The 20,103-nt window shown below is 42.1% G+C and overlaps 1 protein-coding gene across 5 annotated transcripts in view; it reads left to right on the top strand.

Annotated features, from left to right (window-relative positions):
• ENOPH1 (enolase-phosphatase 1) overlaps positions 1–10,789 on the top strand; it is a 38,742-nt gene extending 27,953 nt beyond the window's left edge. For all 5 annotated transcript variants that reach the window (XM_079778160.1, XM_079778162.1, XM_079778161.1 and 2 more), the window contains one exon: positions 9,698–10,789. In XM_079778160.1, coding sequence (XP_079634286.1) covers positions 9,698–9,837 — 140 coding nt within the window. In that variant the 3' untranslated portion in view covers positions 9,838–10,789. The remainder of the gene's footprint in view (positions 1–9,697) is intronic.
• The last annotated feature ends 9,314 nt before the right edge of the window (positions 10,790–20,103 follow it).

Below are 20,103 nucleotides of genomic sequence, written 5' to 3'. Positions count from 1 at the left end.
ATTCGATTGGTGCCCTGCCCTGGCGTAACTAGGAGCCTCATCCCCACCTTCCCGAGGACCGTCTCAGTCCCCCAGGCCTTCAAGATTCACCTGTTTAAAGAAAGCATCTTCTTTACCCAGCCTGGCCCTCTTTATTTTAAACTAGGGGCCCAGTGCACAAATCCGTGCACCTTAAAAGGAACTGTGGGCCGCAAAGCTGCGGTGGGCACAGGGGTGGGTCTCAGCCCATCATCCGCAACCCTGCCCAACCCCTCCCACCGCGGCCCCCAGTCCCCTCTCTGCCAGCAGCCACGCTCCTGCTACCGCCGCTCCCACACGCTGATCGCACCAGCCCCACTTTCACCCACTGACGGCGCAGAGCGATTGGGGCCAGCGCCAGCAGCGGGTGCGAGCGGTGGCTGCTGCCCCGATTGCTCCTAAGGAGCAGGGGGAGTTGGAGAAGCTCTCAGGGGTGATTGGGGCTGGCAGCGGGTGGGAGCGGTGCCACTGCCAACAGTGGGTGCGAGCGGCGGCTCCAGCAGCAGCTGCAAGCGCTCAGCGGGACTGCAGCATGTGGGAGCAAAGAATTTTCAGTAACCCCCAGAGGCTCGTCTTGATGACACTGACCGGCGCCCTGCCTTGGTCTGGTACCCCCACTCACCTGCTCCACCATCCTGCCACAGCCGATGCCCACCATGTTTCGCACTCTGCCACCTGCTGCCGACACCTGTATTGTTCCATGCGTGCACCCTAGTGGTCAGCACATGTTATAGCGGCCGGTTGTTCGGTTGTTCCGCTGTTCGGTCTATTTGCATATTAGGGTTTTATATATATATAGATAGTACATTAGCAGATGCATTATTACTTTAAGGATTGAATGCACAAAACAATGTATACTGTTCTTCATTGGCAATTCAAGTGATTTCAGGAGTAGTTTTGACCAAATGTAAAATATGTATTCAAGTATCTGTATAAGACTGTGAGTCCTCTGAAATTATAGAGGGAAATGGTAGCCAATAAGGAAACAGGTAGCAGCAGGCAAGGGGGAGGGGGCGGTATCCCTGCCATTCTTACTTGAAAGCTCCTGGTTGGTGAGGCTTTCTCACACTCCCCAGCCTGTCCCTAGCCCTGGCCCTTGATTTTTGTGGTTATTTGTGAAAAGCCGGCCAGCGTGGCTTTCGGGTTCAAAGGCTCGGAGAAAGAGCTGACGGGCAAATTAAAACACAAGACAAGAAGTAATAATTTTGAAATTATGGAGGGAAACCAGGGAAAACTTAACTGTAGTAAAGTTTCACTGAGTCTCCATTCCCAGCTGCTTTTATTTACTAGAATACACAATTGACTTTTAGGAATGCAAACAGACATGTCAGTGGTAATGTTTAGTAAACAGTAAGATTATCAGGTTGTGAGGAGTTTGCTTTAGGCCATTTTGAGTCAGCAGTAGGTAAATAAAATGCAAATAATCACCCTGTGAATATCAAAGGAGCCCAGGTCAGCCTTCTGATGGACTTCTCACCTTTATATTAGTTACTGTTGATCTTGGTTTCCAGCAGTTATTCTCCTTAGAGTCGTGCCTCTCCCCAGGGGCTACCTTAGGTGTGTTTATAATCACACTTGTATTTGAAGGTAGTTCTATATATTTATGTTTCTTCCACTCACCTTGGGTTGTAGGTTTCACCCTCTGTTTGCCCCAGAGCAGGGCTTTGTGCATTGTGCAGCTGCTCCAGCACCCGTCTCCTGCTGGAGAAGGCGGTTGGGGGAGAGGCAGAGGGCAGGGGGATGCTCTCTTGCCTAGTCAGCTCCACGTGGCTCCTGGGCCCCTTGGGGGCCGCTTCAGCACCTGGAGGCAATATTCCTCCCTTCAGCCCTCTGTCTGTTGTCGCAGAACTAAAGCCACCCAATCACTAGGACTTTCAGAGATGGGGCCCAAAGGCAAGTCAAGGCTGCTGGCAAGGGCATCTTACCTGTGGTAGTGTGTATATTTTTTCTACTGCTGACCCTTGACCTTTGGTCTCTTGTGTTAGGGAAGAGTTGTAGGTATGTAATAACATGGACTAATTTTGGAAACAATCTTAACCAGTGTAAATCATCTAGAATCTAGATGCCTTCAAGAAGCTAAAATATGTTTTTTGGAAAAGGGGTAAAACAGGCTTAATTTCACCTGACATACCAAAGATACTCAGGAATTGTTATTACCTTTGTTAAATTTCACACCTTGGTGCATCTAGACTGGAATTTTTTACCTAGTTAGACAGTATTTAATGGTGATCAGGTGCTGTCCTGGCTTGGCTCAGCTTCAGAGTAGAAGGGTTTCTACAAATGGTGTCTCATTTTCCCACATCTTGGAAAGCTTTACATTTGGCATGAAGTGAGACAGACAGATGCGCGGACACACTGCTTTAGGGTTCATGGTGTAACTAGGTAGCCAGGCCACTTAAATGTGCCATCAACAAACATTTCACCTGTTCTTTACTTTGAACTGTAAATGTTTGCCTATCAAACATTTTACTGCTTCAAAGCTACAATATATACCCTCTTCTTTGAATGATTTTTGGGGGCTTCGAGTGGTGGGGTAGGGAGGTCACTTTGTTGTCCATATAGGTTAGGGATGCGCCAGCAGTTTCTGTGAGGTTTGATAATTTTACTCCTTATGGAAAGAAGACAGGCCTTGTCCTGGTGTGCCAGGGTTTTTTCCCAGCCTTACAAAGGGTTCAGCATTCTGGAGAAAGGGCTGCGCGTAGATGATTAAGAAGGAGTCCGGAGTCCGTGGACGAAAGATAGTTTTGAAAGGCATTGAGGGTCAGAGGAGCTTCCAGCTGAAGGAGCTAGAAGGCTCTCCTCCTTGCCCAAGGACCGGTGCTTTTATTAAACACAATTTGTCCCAAGGCAAGGTGGGAATATACACTTCAAAGGGTACGGTATCAAAGGGTATGCAGAAACATTGTCAGTTTGGGGAATAGCCTACAGCTGTTTAGGTGTTTGGGCAACAGGAGGCCATAAAATGCCTTGAGCTGTCTGGCAGTTAACAAACATCCTATTCAGGTTTGGGGGAAATGCCATTTATCCGTGTCCAACAGGTAAATTACATAGGTAGCTCACCCTTGTTGAGCCCACCAAGTCCCATCAACCTTTTGATGGAACTCTTGTAATTATTACATGCTGGAATTGGTTCCCAGCACTCGTGAAGTTTGGTTTAATCTGTGAATTGCTATTCTTTAATCATTCACATAAAGGGGACTGTTGAAGATGAAAATCTGTGGTTTGTCCTATATTTAATTTCCTTAGCACTTTGAATGGTTAACTTTCTGCAGGCTTAGAATTAGGGATCTGATTTGTGGCTGGGGCTCTCCATAAAGTCAGCCTGTCCCAAGCATTCTGTGATCCCCAGACACAAGTTTCTCTCCTATCCTCCACCTGTTGGTTACTATTAATAGTTACAATTCCTGCCCTAAGATCACTTACAGTTTTTCATAGTCTCGTTTTCAGCTACATTTTTTTGTCTACTTGCCATCGTAGTACATCTATAATTTCAGGTCTTCCTTTTTCCTTTAAGCCATTTCCTTTCCTTAGGGTTCAGTCCCAAAAATTATTCTTATTCTTTTTACAGACAAGAGATGATCCCCAGGTTGGCCTCACAGTGAAATTGATTCCCTCTCAGTCCTCCACAAAGAGGTTTTATTCCTGCCCCTAGACTTCTGCCAGCCCCACACCCGGTAGTAGGGCCAGAACTGGGCCCATCTGTAGCTGGGATGGGGCCAGGCAGCTGGCTGCCTGCCTCACTCTTGTCTATTATCTCTGATCCTGTGTTTTGGTATCACATGCCCAGTCTTTTATTGCCAAGGCAGAGTGGTGGACTAAGTGATATCCCAAGTAATACCCAAGCATAAAAGAGAACTGAGCCCTGGCCTGTGTTTCTCAGTGGTTAGAGCGCCAGTCTGTGCACAGAATGGTTGCAGATTCAATTCCCAGTCAAGGGCGTGTACCAGGGTTTCAGGTTCAATCCCCCGCCCTAGTTGGAGCATGTGTAGGAGGCAGCCAATTGATGTGTCTCTCACACATCAATGTTTCTCTCTCTCTTTCTCTTTCTCTCCCTCTCTCTCTCCCTCCCTCCCTCTCCTTCTCTCTCTTTTCCACTCTCTCTAAAAAAAAGAGAGAGAACTGAGGGACTTTTTTGAGGAAAGGAAAGAGGTCAAGTATTACTGTCTCAATATTGTATGACTAGAGCAGATAGATGCTTAGGAACAGAACTTGCCCCATGGTGATGTAGGTAAGACGCTGAATGTGGAACAGTTAGCTAGTGTCAGGTCTCACGTGGATCATGGATCATGGATCATGATGGCTCAGCTTGGTGGAGATCCCAGATTGCTAGTTAGGAAAAAAGCTTGGCTTGAGGCATTCAGGCTGGGAACTGGCGGGGAGTAGGAGGGAGCTGCTGCTTCTGCTGAGATGAATGACATCTGTAGAGTTTACCTGAGGAGAAGATTGTTTAGCACTTTTTTTTCCTTGGGAAGGGGACAGCCCTTTCATAGGAAGAGGAGAAAGACACTTGAGGCAGGTAGGAGGAAGAGACAGCTTGTCCCACTTCTCTCGCTTGGATCTTATCTCTCAACACCACTGCCCTTTAATCCATTCAGATGTTGCAACTATTTTCCAAAGATAAACAACTGAGGTATTCTTTAATTCTCACACAAGGACATGCTTATGTGTGTGTGTATGTGTTTGCGTGTGTATTTTTTTTTTTCTAAAATATATTTTATTGATTTTTTACAGAGAGGAAGGGAGAGGGATAGAGAGTTAGAAACATCGATGAGAGAGAAACATCCATCAGCTGCCTCCTGCACACCCCCCCTGGGGATGTGCCCACAACCAAGGTACATGCCCTTGACCAGAATCAAACCTGGGACCCTTCAGTCCGCAGGCCGACGCTCTATCCACTGAGCCAAACTGGTTTCGGCGCGTGTGTATTTTTAAATTGATTTTAGAGAGAGAGGAAGGAAGAGAAGCATCGATGTGAGAGAGAAACATCAGTTAATCGCCCTCCCCCGTAGACACCCCGACCTGGGATTGAATCCACCGCCTAGCTATGTGCCCTGACCAGGAATCGAACCTGCAGTCTTTTGGTGTACGGGACAACACTCCAATCAACTGAGCCACCCGGCCAGGGCCCACTGAGGTTTTTTATACCAAATCTATTTCTTCTTTGATCTCTTTGGTAACCCAATTATTGTTTAATAGCATGCTATTTAGCCTCCAGGTGTTTGATTTTTTTTAATTGTTTTTATTGTAGTTGGTTTCTAGTTTTATGCATTGTGATCTAAGAAGATGCTTGATATGATTTCTGTATTCTTGAATTTGAAGAGATTTTGCCTGTGTCCCAATATGTAGTCTATCTTTGAAAATGACCCATGTGCACTTGAGAAGAATGTATAGTCTGTGGCTTTGGGTGAAATGTTCTGAAGATGTCAATTCCATCTGATCTAGTGAGTCATTTAGGATTGATGTTTCTTTGCTGATTTTTTGTTTAGAGGATTTGTCCAGTAGTGTTAGTGGGGTATTAAAGTCCCCTACTATGATTGTGTTTGCTGTCAATCTCTCCCTTGATATCCTCCAAATGTTTTTTTATGTATTTGAGTGCTCCTGTATTGGGTGCATATATGTTTACCAGAGTTATATTCTCTTATTGAATTGCTCCCTTTAGTATTATGAAGTGGCCTTCCTTATCTCTTGTTATGGCCTTCACTTTGAGGTCTATTTTGTCAGATATAAGTATTGCTACCCCAGATTTTTTTTTTTTTTTTTCATTTCCATTCACCTGAAAAACCTTTTTCCATCCCTTCACCATCAGTCTGTGTGAGTCCTTTGTTTTGAAGTGGGTTTCCTATATATATGGGTCATGTTTTCTTATCCACTCAGCTACCCTATGTCTTTTGATTGGGGCATTTAATCCATTTACATTTAAAGTGATTATTGATAGGTACTTGTTTGTCGCCATTTTTATTCTTTATGCCTGTGTTCCTTCTTCCTTTCCTATTTCTTCTTTTTATAGCAGACCCTTTAGCATTTCTTGCATTGCTGGTTTGGTGGTAATAAACTCCCTTAGTCCTTTTTTTGTCTGTGAAGCTCCTGATTTCACCCTCAATTTTGATTGATAGCCTTGCTGGGTACAGTATTATTGGATTCAGACCCTTGCTTTGCATGACTTTGTATATTTCATTCCATTCCCTTCTGGCCTGATGTATTTCTGTTGAGAAATCAGTCGATAGTCTAATGGGAGATCCTTTGTAGGTAACTTTCTGTCTCTCTCTGGCAGCCTTTAAGATTCTTACTTTGTCGTTGGTGTTTGCCAATTTAATTATAATTTGTCTTGGTGTCTATCTTTTGGAGTTCATCTTGTTTGGGACTCTGTGCGCTTCTTGGACTTGTGTGAGTTTTTTATTCCCGATATCAGGGAAGTTTTCTGTCATTGTTTCTTCAAATAGGTTTTCTATTCCTTGCTCAGTTTCCTCTCCTTCTGGCACCCATATTTTGCGGATGTTGTTTTGTGTTCTCTCAAAGTTCCCTTAGGCCAGTGGTCGGCAAACTGCAGCTGGACTAAATGTTACTGTGTAGTTGGAAGCTGTGAGGATTAGGCAATTGTGGCATATTGTGTGCAAAGAGGTAAAGGGTAGTATATGACAGTGGTCAGCAAACTCATTAGTCAACAAAGCGGCAAACCGCGACCACTGCCTTATGCTCTCCTCCTGTTAAGTTTTTTTTCTAGATGATGCTCTGCTTGGGTATTTTTCCCTACCTTGTCTTCTAGCTCACTGATGCGGTCCTCTGCTTCTTCTAGTCTACTGTTGATGCTTTCTATTGAGTTCTTTATTGCAGCGATGTCATTTTTCATTTCTTCTTGGTTCTTCATTTCCTCTTGGTTCCTACACATATTGTTGAATTTGTCTTCTATCCTTTTTAGCAACCTTATGACCGTTGCTCTGGATTCTTTCTCTGTCATATTGCTTGCCTCCATTTCATTTACTTCCTTTTCTGGTGATTCCTCTTTTGTATACGGACTGTTTCTTTGTCTCCCCATGATTGCTCCTCTCTGGATGTCTGGTTATGTAACTCTCTCTCTCCTGCATTGACGTAAAGGCACAAAATACAACACGACAAGCCACAACACACAGGGCACCAAACACAAATGTATTCATAATACTAATACTCCCAAATAAAGGTGACTACCAGAGAAAAGAGAATTAAGGAATAGAAAAGAGTGCAAAAATGACATTGAGAAAAGGACAAAATGTAAGAGAGAAAAGAAAGAGAAGAAAAAGAAGGGGAAAAATATTTGTATATCGGGAGAAGGCTCCAATAAAACAACAACTAATCCAAAAAAACGCAAACAACAAACACCCAGATGAATCTGAGGAGGCAGAGCTTTCTCTAGGTCAGTGATGGGCAACCTTTTGAGCTTGGTGTGTCAAACTTCGCCAAAAAACTGAGCATAACTCGGGTAGTGTGTCACTTTGAGGAAAAAATATCATTTCGCAAATGTTTCATCCTCAGGAGCAGCAAATGTTTCATCCTCGGCATGCGGCCGCCTCAGCGGCCACGTGTCATCAGAAATGGCTACGCGTGTCAGTGCTGACACACGTGTCATAGGTTCGCCATCACTGCTCTAGGTGATATCTGACCTTTCCGTCCTCGGATTGCCTCACCTTCTGTGTTTAATTTGCCTATTCTGGGTGGGTGTTGTTCGATTCCGCTGTTCCTTCTATCTGCTCTGTGAAAAGGCGCAGGGCCCATCCGCATTTTCTGCGCCACTTTGTCTCCCCCTGAACAGACCTCCCAGGCACCCGCGGTTGGGGAGGCTGGAGTTCCAGCGTTCGTGGGTTCACACCTGAGGTAGCTGGTCCCTGGCCATTGTGGCTGTAGGGTCCCGGTAGATATCCGAGGTCTCCCTGGTTGAAGGTAAGGCTGGGGTTCTGATCACAGTCGGTCTCCCGATCACAGCTAGTCTCCCTTTCAAGATGGCATGGCCTCTGTGGCAGAGCCGGCTGCTCCAGGAGAGATTTCAGCAGCAGTAGAGGCTGCCCAGTCAAGGGGGGCCAGTCCGCCAGTTCCCAACAGTCCTTTGGAATATAGCTGTCCCTCACTCACAAATACAGCCACTCCCCGCACGTCCACACACTCTCCTTTCGTTCTCTCACTCACACACTATCTTTCAGTCTGCCGTCCCGTCGTCAGCCATCTTGGATCCTGCATACCAAATCTAAATTCCATACAGCATGTTTCAGATTATTCCCCAGTTTTGCTCTGTCTATCCAAGTATGCCCCATCTTTCTGACCTTGGTCCTACCTCCCACCCTGACTTGCTCCATTCTTCCAATATTTACACATGTATTATGTTTGCCTGCAGTGCCTCCTGCCTCGAATGCCTCTTCTTTTGCCAACTTTGTTTTCTTCAGCTTTTTGATCAAAACTCACCCTCTGCAGAGGCATCATTTGTTAAATTGCAAGTCCTAATTCAGTAGTTCCATGTTGGGGACCTGAGATTCCAGGTGATTCCCACACTGCTGGTCCATGGACCACACTCGAGTAGTAACACTGTAGACCAGGAGCCGGCACACTTATTCTGGACAGGGCCAGGTAGAACATACATTAGGCTTTGCAGGACACTCAGCCTCTGTTTACAAAAACAAGTGGCAGGCCATGTTTAACTTGCTGACCCTTGTTCTCGAGCACAGACCACATAGAGTAACAATTTCAAACTTTAGTTCTACCTCCCTAGCTCTCAGTTTCCATATCTGTAGAAAGGGGTTAGTAATACTCACGACCTCAAGGTTGTTGTAAAGATTTAGATGAGAATGGAGCTCCATGAAGGTGGGAGCCTTGTTTTGTTCTCTGTTTCTAGAACAGGACCTGGTAGGTACTAAATTAATACATTGGCTGTTATCTTTCAGATGGAAGAAACAAGATGAAGACATACGTAACCCAAGGCATTTTAGAGATATTTCCTGCAATGTCTAGTTTTGTTTTACTAATCCTGTTCTTATTTCTACCCACTATGCAGTCACAGGTCACAATCTATTGAGGGAGGAGAGTGACAACAGATAATAACTGTCACCTCATGTTGTTGCAATAGAGCTAAATACAGGGTGTTGAAGGAACACATAGGTTGCTCTTAATAGCGCTCTGGAAGATGAGATATTTAAATTGAATTCTAAAGACTAGGAATTTGCCAGGCAAAAAAGATGGGTATTCTAGTCAGGAGTTGTGATACGTTTGGGCTCTGGTTGTGAGAGCAGGGATTTCAGCCTTATTAGTCCTAGGATTCTGTTTTTCTCATTTCTTCTTAATTGGTTATTTTCCCTGACAGGCTGCCCTTTGGGGATACAGCTCAGTTCTCTGTAGAACTAATGGGGGGGAATGGAACAAAGGTGTGGACAGAACATGGCTCTGTCCTTCTGCGTTCACATGGACTTAATAAAACTCAGAGGTCTGGATAGTTGCCATTGTAGCCTGTCATGTACAATTATATTAAAAATTTTTATTACAGAAAAATTAAAATGATGTAAAAGAGAATAATATAGTCAGCACCTATGTGCCCCCTTCTAGCTTCAGATGTTATCAGATCAGGGTCAAACTTGTTTTTTACATTCCCATATCACCCTGATTACTTTGAAGCAAATCTCAGATCATATTTTTAAGTTTCTGGCATTCATTTTGATTTTCACAGAGGCCAGTGCTGCTGAGGACGCAGATGTACATGTAGCTGTGGTGGTGAGACCTGGCAATGCAGGACTAACAGACGATGAAAAGACGTACTACAGCCTCATTACGTCCTTCAGTGACCTGTACCTGCCTTCCTCCACCTAGAGGATTTCCGAGGAAGACCAGCTGTCTCCACAGAGTCGCCCCTGTAGTCTAGTTTTTTTCTAGTGGTACAAGTAACTTACTTTAAACGTACATATAAACACACGTATGTATGCATGCAAGTATATATGTGTGTGTGTTCAAATTACCTTCATAGGCACAGAAGTTGTGGGGAAATCTCAGTTCAATGAAAAGGAAACTAATTTAAAGATGCTTTATATGTAGAAATGGTTTGAAACCGCAACTCTCACCCTTATTGAGGGTAAAATGTAGTTGATAGAAGAAATTACTACAATACAGATCTAATGTGTTATGGTTATCATATTATGGACCAAAATGGAAAGATAGGTTTGAGAAGTTATTCAGAAGCCTTGGTATTTTAAAAACTGGAAATATTTTCAAGACTTATTCCTAATAGTAATTCATCCTCAGCTTTTAATTATGAGTTAGAAAATTATTAGCAGCTGAATTTCAAAATATTAGCTTCCTTACCTACAGAAGATAAAGTTATTTATTTCTGCTTCAAAAGAGACAAAATTGGGAAAGGAAGCTATTTGAGTCCTGATCAATCAAACATCTATTACTTAACAAACTTGCTAATCGTTGTGGCACCCCCAGCAAGTAGTTGCTTTATCAGTGAAAAAGGTGCACTGATGTAACAGGTAAAATGACAAAATAGTTCTAGTCCTACCAGTAGTTATCACTAGATTTTATAGTTGCCCTTCTAATTCCTTCTTAGCATGGTTTGAGACTATATCTTACTGCTGTTTACTATTTTAAAAAAAGTTTACTGAAATCAGTTTATAAGAATTAGAAGAGCCCTACTATGTACTATTTTCCTCGAAATGAATGTGAAAAATGTTAATTTTATAACTGCATTATTTATCCTGGTTCAGTCCTAATGGGATGTCATGTTAATTTCACATTGTGATTAATAAAAACATTTTTTCTTTCACTCAGTTTTATGTAGGTCCCTGAAGTACACCACATATTGCCATAATCAAAAGAGAAACTAGAGATTTAGAAAAATAAGAATTTCATTTTAGTTTTTGCTTTATCATGTGTGTTTTAATGGAATGCCATTGGAAATCATTGACTGTGAGTTATGTATACATATATGGTTAACCTCATTGGTTATTTTATTTGGATAGTAAGCATTCAAGATATGAGTGGGTTTCTTAGGTTTTTGAGACTCTTATATTTGAGGTACCTAGGATAATGCTTGAAGGAGGCAGTTATTCTCTCCTAAGTAATCAAGAAAAACTAATGAATCCTGAAGGAATGATTTTTGGGAGTGCTCGGAATAAGGAAAAGGAAGTAACCTTGCAAATATGAGAGAATAGGGACTATAAAAGATTTTATGTTGATAATTTTTATCTTCTAGTAGCTAATTAAGAAATCTAATGATTATGGAAATACAGAAGGGTAGTAAAAGGGAAATGAATTTAAGTAAATCTTAGAAATACAAGTGAGTTGTAAATGATGGTAAGACCACAAATGTTAATAAAGGTTGAACTTCATACAATTTCTGAAAAAGCTCACGAAAAGATAACAAGAAAAGGTATCTTTTACTGAAAATAAAGGAATAATTGGAAAAGTAAGGAAGAAATGAGAGAAAATTATACATCAGGACCTGGACTAGAAATGAGTTTAAGGGAAACAAGTTTAAATATCTAACCAATGGAGAATTGAGGTGGAGAAGTGTCTTAGTGGATTCAGATTGCTATAGCAAAGTATCAGAGACAGGGTAGCTTATAAACGACAAAATTTTATTTCTTTTTTTAAAAAATATACTTTTATTGATTTCAAAGAGGAAGGAAGATGGAGAAAGAGAAACATCAATGATGAGAGAGAATCATTGATTGGCTGCCTCCTGCACACCCCCCAATGGGGACCGAGCCCACAACCCAGGCATGTGCCCCTGACCAGAATCGAACCCAGGACCCCTCAGTTCACAGGCCAATGTTCTATCCACTGAGCCAAACCAGCTGGGACTGAAATTTTATTTTTTACAGTTCTGCAGGCTGGGTTCAAGATCATGCTGCTGGCACATTTAATGTCTGATGAGAGCCGTTTCCTCAGACCAGTTTTCTCTTTGTAACTTCACGTGGTAGAAGGGATGAAAGCTTACTTGGGCTTCTTTTTATAAGGGCACTAATCCCTTCATGAGGGCTCTGCCAAGGCCTCCCGAAGTCCCACTTCCAAATACATAAGCGTGTGTGTGTGGGGGACACAAACATTTAGTCTACAGCAGCAGTCACTTTCCATGGTAAGGGTACCAGAAAAACTAGTTTATATTGAATAATTGATGACAGAAATAGATTAAAAAGTAAGAGAAAGTTGCAATATCAACTTCCATTTGTCAAAGAGGTGTGTGAAAGGAAGGGGGAAAGGTGAGGGGACTATTTCTTAGATCCTAAGAAACTCATTTACAATATGATAGGAAAGGGTCTTTGGAAGACTTGAGTTGTAAAGGAGGCTGGTCATGAAGGAAGAAAATGCCTAGAAAGTGGGTTGTGAGCTAGGAGGTAAATCCAGATAAATTTGTGGTCCTGAGTAAGGGAAGGAGGAAAAATCTCACCTGTAATTTCCAAAAAAGGACAAAGGCACTAAGTTTTCTCAGCATCCTGTTTGCAGAGCATACAGGGAACAAAGGCCTCTTGAAGTTGTGGCCCTTATCATTTCCCTTTGTTAATCCAGATCTACCTCAATTGTGCTCTTTCCCACAATAGCACTGATTTCCAATCTTGAGTCAAAACCCAAGTTGGTTTCTTAGAAGAGAAGCCTCAGTCAAAGGGGCTTCTCTAATCTTACCAGCAATTCTGGAGTAGCAGATCTTTCTGTTTGGCCTTCAAGGAGGCTGGGCCTTTGTTGCTAAGCTTAACTGGTGTCCACTTTAGAGTTTCTACAGGAAAGGAAGGTAAAGAGCCATTGGTCTAGACAGGTGCACAGCAGCCTTTACCCAGCAGATGGTGCTGTTTCTCCAGAGACCTTATCAAGTGTGAGGCCACCAGATACAGGGATGGAGCTAACGTAGCTTTAAGAGAAAAAAATAAGTCTAGTTCATTTATCCTTAAAAGGCAATCGCATGATATTTTAGGAGTCAGAGTAATTTGGAAAAACAGGCAGTAATACAGAGTGAAATTCACCCACTAATATTCCTCTTCCCCCTTCTCCTCTAAGTCACATTTTCTTAAAAAGTGATTTTTGGCCCTGGCTGGTTTGACTCAGTGGTTAGAGCAGGCGTCCTCAAACTACGGCCCGCGGACCACATGCGGGTGTTTTTGCCGTTTTGTTTTTTTACTTCAAAATAAGATATGTGCAGTGTGCATAGGAATTTGTTCTTTTTTTTTTTTTAAACTATAGTCCGGCCCTCCAACGGTCTGAGGGACAGTGAACTGGCCCCCCCGTTTAAAAAGTTTGAGGACCCCTGGGTTAGAGGGTCAGCCTGCAGACTAAAGGGTCACGGGTTCAATTCCTGGTCAAGGGCACATACCTTGATTGCAGGTCCAATCCCTGGCCCCAGTCAGGGTGTGTGCAGGAGGCAACTAATCAATGTGTCTCTCTCACATAAGTTTTTCTCTCTTGCTCCTCTCTTTCCTTCCCTCTACTCTCTCTAAAAGCATCAATGGAAAAAGTATCCTCAGGTGAGAATGTAAAAAAAAAAAAAAAAAGATTTTTGGAAAGCTAGTTTTTCTAACTGAAGTGTAAAAAGGACTTGTTTTTAGGTGTTTAAACTTCCCACCAGAGCACAAAGTTGAATTAATATATGCCAAAACAATTTATTATCCCACCACTCATTACCTGATGGCAAAATGCTATTATCTTAAACCTAATTTAAGAATAATTTGTAGTTTTTGCTAACACATTGGAGTAACTCTAATAGAAGTAGAATTCACCTTCCTTAAGATTTAACCCAAAGTATTCATTCAAATATTAACTAAGCATCTACAGTATAATGTGCCCTGGATCTGCTGGGAAAATAGGATAGAGTGACTTTTTCTAGAGGGTTGCTAAGAAGGTAAGTAACATCTAATCTGAACGACATGAAAATGTAAGAAACAAGAAGGAAGAGCATTCCATGAAGATGGAAAGGCATAGAGTAAATATCTAGGTGCATATTCGGCAAATATCTAGGTGCATATTTCATAATTGAGAGTAGGCCAGTGGCTGGATGCCATAAAAAAAGTGGGCAGAGCCAGATTATTAGGGCTTGACCATGATAAAGTTTGCTTTGTATTCCAAGTGTGGTGGGAAGCCACTGGAGAATCCTCCTATATAATAAAGAGGTAATATGCAAATTGACCATCACTCCAACACACAAGATGGCTGGCAAGGGAGGGCAGTTGTGGGCGATCAGGCCTGCAGGGGAGGGCAGTTAGGGGTGATGGGCCAGCAGAAGAGGGCAGTTGGGGGCAACCAGGCCTGCAGGGGAGGACAGTTGGGGGGCACCCAGGCCTACAGGGGAGGGCAGTTTAGGGCAACCAGGCCTGCAGGGGAGGGCAGTTAAGGAGTGACCTAGCCGGCAGGGGAGAGCAGTTAGGGGCAGTCGGGTTGGCAGGGAGCAGTTAGGTGTTGATCAGGCTGGCAGGGGAGTAGTTAGGGGGTGATCAGGCTGGCAGGCAGGCGAGCGGTTGGGATCGGGCCTAAACGGGCAGTCAGACATCCCTCAAGGGGTCCCAGATTGGAGAGAGTGCAGGCTGGGCTGAGGGACACACTTTCCCCCTCCTCTTCCTCCCCCCTTCTCGTACGAATTTCATGCTCTGGGCCTCTAGTTTTAAACAGAAGATGACAGAACTTGATTTACATAAGGGAATTCTCCATTGGATGGAGAATGTGTTATAGGCAGGTAAGAATAGATGTAGGAAAATCAGGAATATCAGGGTTTGAGTGCCAAGTCAGAAACCACTTTAGGTATCAAAGAAATTTATAACAAGGAGTGAGGTGTTGACAAAATCAATGAGCAGGACTAGAGTAGTAGTAGTAAGGGAGGTTGCCATTGGACTGTGGAGTTGAAGGACACCCTATCTCCACTTTAATCTTCATTATTTCCTTCTACTTGCTTTGGGTTTAGTTTGTCCTTTTTCTAGTTCTTTAAGGTGGAAGGTTATTGCTTTGAGATCTTTTTTATTTTAAATATGTTTTTATTGATCTTTGGGGAAAGAGGAAGGAAAAGGAAGAGAGAGGAGATAAAAACATCAATCGGCTGCCTCCTGCACAACCCCTACAAGGGATCAAGCTTGCAACCTGGGCATGTGCCCTGACCAGCAATCGAACTAGTGACCTCTTGGTGTATGGGTCGATACTCAACCACTGAGCCACAACTTTGTGGACAACTTTGAACTCTTTTAATGTAGTTATTTATAGCTCCAAATTTCCCTCTGAGCACTACTTTCACTGCATCCCAGAGGTTTTGGTATTTTGTGTTTCGTTTTCATTCATCTCAAAGTATTTTCTAATTTCCCTTGTGATTTCTTCTTTGACCCATTGGTTGTTGAGGAGTGTTTTGTTCAGTTTCCACATGTTTGTGAAATTCTAAATTTCCTTCTGTTACTGATTTCCAATTTCATTCTATTGTACTTGGAAAACATACTTTATGATTTTGATCTTTTGAAATTTATTGAGACTTGTTTTGTGGCCTAACATATGGTCTATGCTAGAGAATGTTCTTTGTGCACTGGAGAAGAATATGTATTCTGATGTTCTTGGGTGGAGTGTTCTATAGACATTTGCCAGGTCTAATTTATAGTGTTGAGTCTTCTATTTCCTTGTTGATATCTGTCTAGGTGTTTTATCCATTATCGAATGTGGAGTATTGAATTCTCCATCTATTATTTGTTGAACTATTTCTCCCTTCAATTCTGTTTTGTTTTTGTTTTTTTCTTCTCCTTTATTTGTTTGTTTGTTTTGGTACTCTGTTTTAGGTATATACAGGGATAGGCAAATGTAGGTTTACAGTTGTGAGTATGCAAAACAGTTTATTCTTGTATTATTTTGTGTTGTTTTCCTTTACTTAAATCATTTTTTATTTTTCAATTACACTTGACATACAATATTATGTTAGTTTCAGGTGTACACCCACTCCAGTGATTAGACATTATATAACTAAATCGGTAATCCCAATCTGACACCATACATTGTTATTAGGATATTATTAACTATATTCCCTATGCAGTATTTTACATCCCCATAACTATTCTGTAACAACCAACTTGTACTTCTTTTTTTTCTCCTTAATATATTTTTATTGATTTCAGTGAGGAAGGGAAAGAGAGAGAGAAACATCAATGATGAAAGAGAATCATTGATCAGCTGCCTTCTGCATGTCCCACACTGGGGATCGAGCCCACAACCCGGGCATGTGCCCTGACAAGGAATCAAACAGCGACCTCCTAGTTCATAGGTCAACGCTCAACCACTGAGCCATGCCTGCCAGGCTCTTGCTGCTATTAAGATTCTTTGTCTTTATTTTGGGACTTTAATTATGATGTTTCTTCATATGGGCCCCTTTGGGTTCACCTTGTTTGGGACTCTCTGTGATTCCTGGACTTGCATGTCTATTTCCTTCACCAGGTTAAGGAAGTTTTTTGTCATTATCTTTTTCAAATAGGTTTTCAATTTCCTGCTCTCTTCTCCTTCCGGCATCCCCATGATGCAAATGTCGTTATGCTTGAAGTTGTCCCAGAGGTTCCTTACACTACCCTTTTATTTATTTTTTAATTCTTCTTTTTTTTTTTTTTCCCCCTGTTCTGATTGGGTGTTTTTTGGGTTGTTAGTTTTTACTTCCTTATATTCCAAATTGCTGATTTGATGCTGGGCTTCATCTACTCTACCATTGATTCCCTGTAAATTATTCTTCATTTCAGTTAGTGTATTCTTCATTTCTGACTGGTTCTTTTTTATGGTGTTGAAGTTCTCACTAAGTTTATTGAGCATCCTTATAACCAATGTTTTGAATTCTGCATCAGGTAGATTGCTTGTCTCCTTTTTCTGGAATTTTGTTCTGTTCTTTCATTTGGGACATGTTTCTTAGTCTCTTCATTTTGGCAGTCTCTCTGTGTTTGTTTCTATGTATTAGGTAGAGCTGCTGCGACTCCCAGGCTTGGTAGAGTGGGCTAATGTAGTAGGTGTCCTATAGGGTCCAGTGGCACAGCCTCCCCTTTCATCTGAGCTGGGCACTCCAGGTGCAACCCCCTGTATAGGCTGAGTACATTCTCCTATGTAGTTTAGACTTGATTGCTGTTGGTACGTCAATGGGAGGGATTTAGCCCCAGGCCGATGGGCTACAAGGACTGCCGTCCTGTCATTTGCTGTTGGGTACAGTTTGCAATTAGAAGATGGATAAGTTCTGGAGATCTCATGCACAGCATAGTGAATATAGTCAACACTGTGTATTACATACTTTAAACCTGATTTCTATATTTCTTTATATTTTTTTTGTTACTCAGTCCCCCATTACTGCCTTCTTTTGTGTTAGACATTTATTATATATCATTTTAATTCTTTTGTTGCTTATTTCACTATATATTTTTGTTATTTTCCTAGTGGTTTCTCTGGGGATTATAATTAACATCTTAATTTCTTACAGGCTAGTTCTAATTAATAGTGCCTTAGTCTTAATAGAATATAAAACTTTGCTACCCTGCTTATGTTTTTGTCACAAATTATGTCTTTATACATGTGTGCCCATCAACATAGATTAATAGTTATTGTTTTATGCAAGTGTCTTTTAATTCAGGTAGAAGAAACAAAAGGAGTTGAAATAAGTACATTTATACTTTCTTTTAATATTTCCCTATTGTATTAGTTTCCTACAGCTGTGGAGTACCACAAACTGGATAGCTCATAGCAATGGAAATTTATTCTCTCATAGTTCTGGATGCCAAAGGTCTGAAATCCAGGCATCAGCAGAGTTGGTTCCTTTGGAGGTCGTGAAGGAGAATCTTTTCCAAGCCTCCTGGCTTCTGGTGCCAGCTGCATCCTTAGTGTTACTTGGCTTGTAGAGGCATTACTCCAATTTCTGCCTCCATCTTCATGTGCATCTTCCCTGTATGTGTGTCTTCACATGACTGTCTTCTTAGAAGCACACTGGTAGTGTTATATTAGGGCCTTATCTCCTCCTGCATGCCTTCATCTGAAAGAATTACATCTGTGATGATTCCATTGCCAAATAAAGCCTTACTCTGAGGTTCTGGGTGGGAGCTTAGGACTGCTCCAACTAAAGGAGGACAACAGAGGTCATGGTTTGTGACTTTCCAGGCGCAGTTAGGAAAGGATACAGCGTCTGTGTTCCTCTTTCAGGAGCTGAGGGTTAGACACTCGCTCTGGAAAGCCATCTACCATGCTGTAAGAGAGCACAAAGTAGCCCAGGTGGAGAGGAACCAAGACCCCAAACTGACCGCCAGCCTCAATCTCCAGACCTATGAATAAACTTGCCTTCAGATACTTCCAGCATCCAGCCCTCAAATCTTATACCTGAGACCTCAGACATCAAGGAGCAGAAATAAACTGTCTGAATTCCTGACGTATAGAATCTGTGCACATAATAAATAGTTCTATGCCGCTACATTTTGTGGTCATTTGTTAGGCAGCCACAGCAACCGGCACAGTCACCAAGTGAATCAAATGCTACCAAGCAGTGGCTCGACCCTTTAATCCCTTTCAGCACAGCGAGGCTTTCAAAAGGCCTTTGCCAGAGTTTGCAATTAGGAGCAACAGATTGTCTCATTCTCTGTCCTACCAAACAGTGACATCTGTCTTCCTAGACTTTGCAAGATTCCCCATCTTCCCAATCATCGAGGCTTAAAGCCTCAGAGCATCTGATTTTCCCTGCCCTTCACCCTCAACGGACACCCCTTGCCTCACAAATTCGTGCTTTTCTTCCCATTCCTAACAGTCTGTGTTTGAAACTCAGGAGTTCATTATTAGCTACAAAATAAAGGCCATGGAATAGAAAATGACTACCAATAACAGGCTTAGTGTTTTTAGATATCATACTAGAAAAGGGTAGTACTTAAAGCTTTCCAAGGGCAAGTGATGATAATGTTTATAGGTAAGATGTGGAAGTCCACTGTATTTTGAGAAAGCTGTCTGCCCCCTACGAGGGCAATGCAAACAGCAAATCACTGTCTAGTCTCTGGAGTACTTCGAGTTCATGCATCGACTTTGTTCTGTGTTTAGTCATAGCCCTTGTCCTCCATTTCCTCTTAACTATCCTGGCTCCAAATCTAAATTTGGTTTACAAAAATCTACAGGTATTAGATGTTATCTTAATACTGACTGTTGAATAAATCTAGTTCTGCTTTCTACAGAAATGTTTATTCAACTGATTACATCTTTTTCTTTATCCTGACCTAAGCAGCATTTACTGTAGGGAGAGTTTTTGATGAGTTAAATTTAAAAATGTGTTTAACTTGCAGTGTCAGTTCAGCTTCTTAAAAACAAAATATATGCAGTTTTCCTCAGGTAAAGACCCAGTTATCCCCACTATTTTATTTTTGAAGCTACATTGGAGGAAATCAGGCACTGACACAGTTTGCACAAGGATTATTTCAGGTCCTAGTTAGACCTTGGGTACTTAACATATACTAGTTGCTGCCAATACTACAAGAAATAACTCTTTTTATAATCTAGAACTTCCTCCTTAAGACACAGAAGGCTATTTGCTATGAGAGCAGGATGACAATTGCATCATCTGAAATCTGACATTACCATTGTTTCTGAAATGCCTTTTTTGAGCAGCTCATATTTAAGAGACCAGACCTTGAAATAAAGAAGGAAAGAAAAAGGAGGATAGCTACTTGCTATTTATTTATTTTTAAAATATTAAACATTTAACTACTGTGGGAACCCTAATCAGTGTATGCCAGATGTTCAAGGCCACTCTGAGTGTGGGAATCCTAACCAGGATGTTCAAGGCCAAGTTGCCATAGGCAGGTGCAAGGATGCAGCAAGCTAAACACTGCACAAGCGTGCTGTTCTGTAACACAAAGGTTGAGGTCATTACTTGGCAAGAAGCCTCTTTTGTCTAAGTTAGTATAAAGTATGTTACTGACCAGCTAGTGAGAAGCTGCTGTTATGTGAGGCCGGCTCCTGTATAGCTCCTGTGTTGGGGGCTGCATTGTAGGAAAGATGTATTACTGACCAGCTGGTGCATGGCTTCTTGGTCAGACTGTTTTGTTAGCAATGGCTCCTGTGTTTGCTATTGTATTAGCAAGGGCTACTCTATGTTTACTACTGTGTTAGCAAGGACTACTTTGTGGACTTCCT

Source organism: Cnephaeus nilssonii (genome assembly GCF_951640355.1).
Source record: "Cnephaeus nilssonii genome assembly, chromosome: 1".
NCBI lineage: Eukaryota > Metazoa > Chordata > Mammalia > Chiroptera > Vespertilionidae > Cnephaeus > Cnephaeus nilssonii.
Note: the sequence above shows the minus strand (reverse complement) of the source record. Positions and strands in the feature narration are given on the sequence as shown.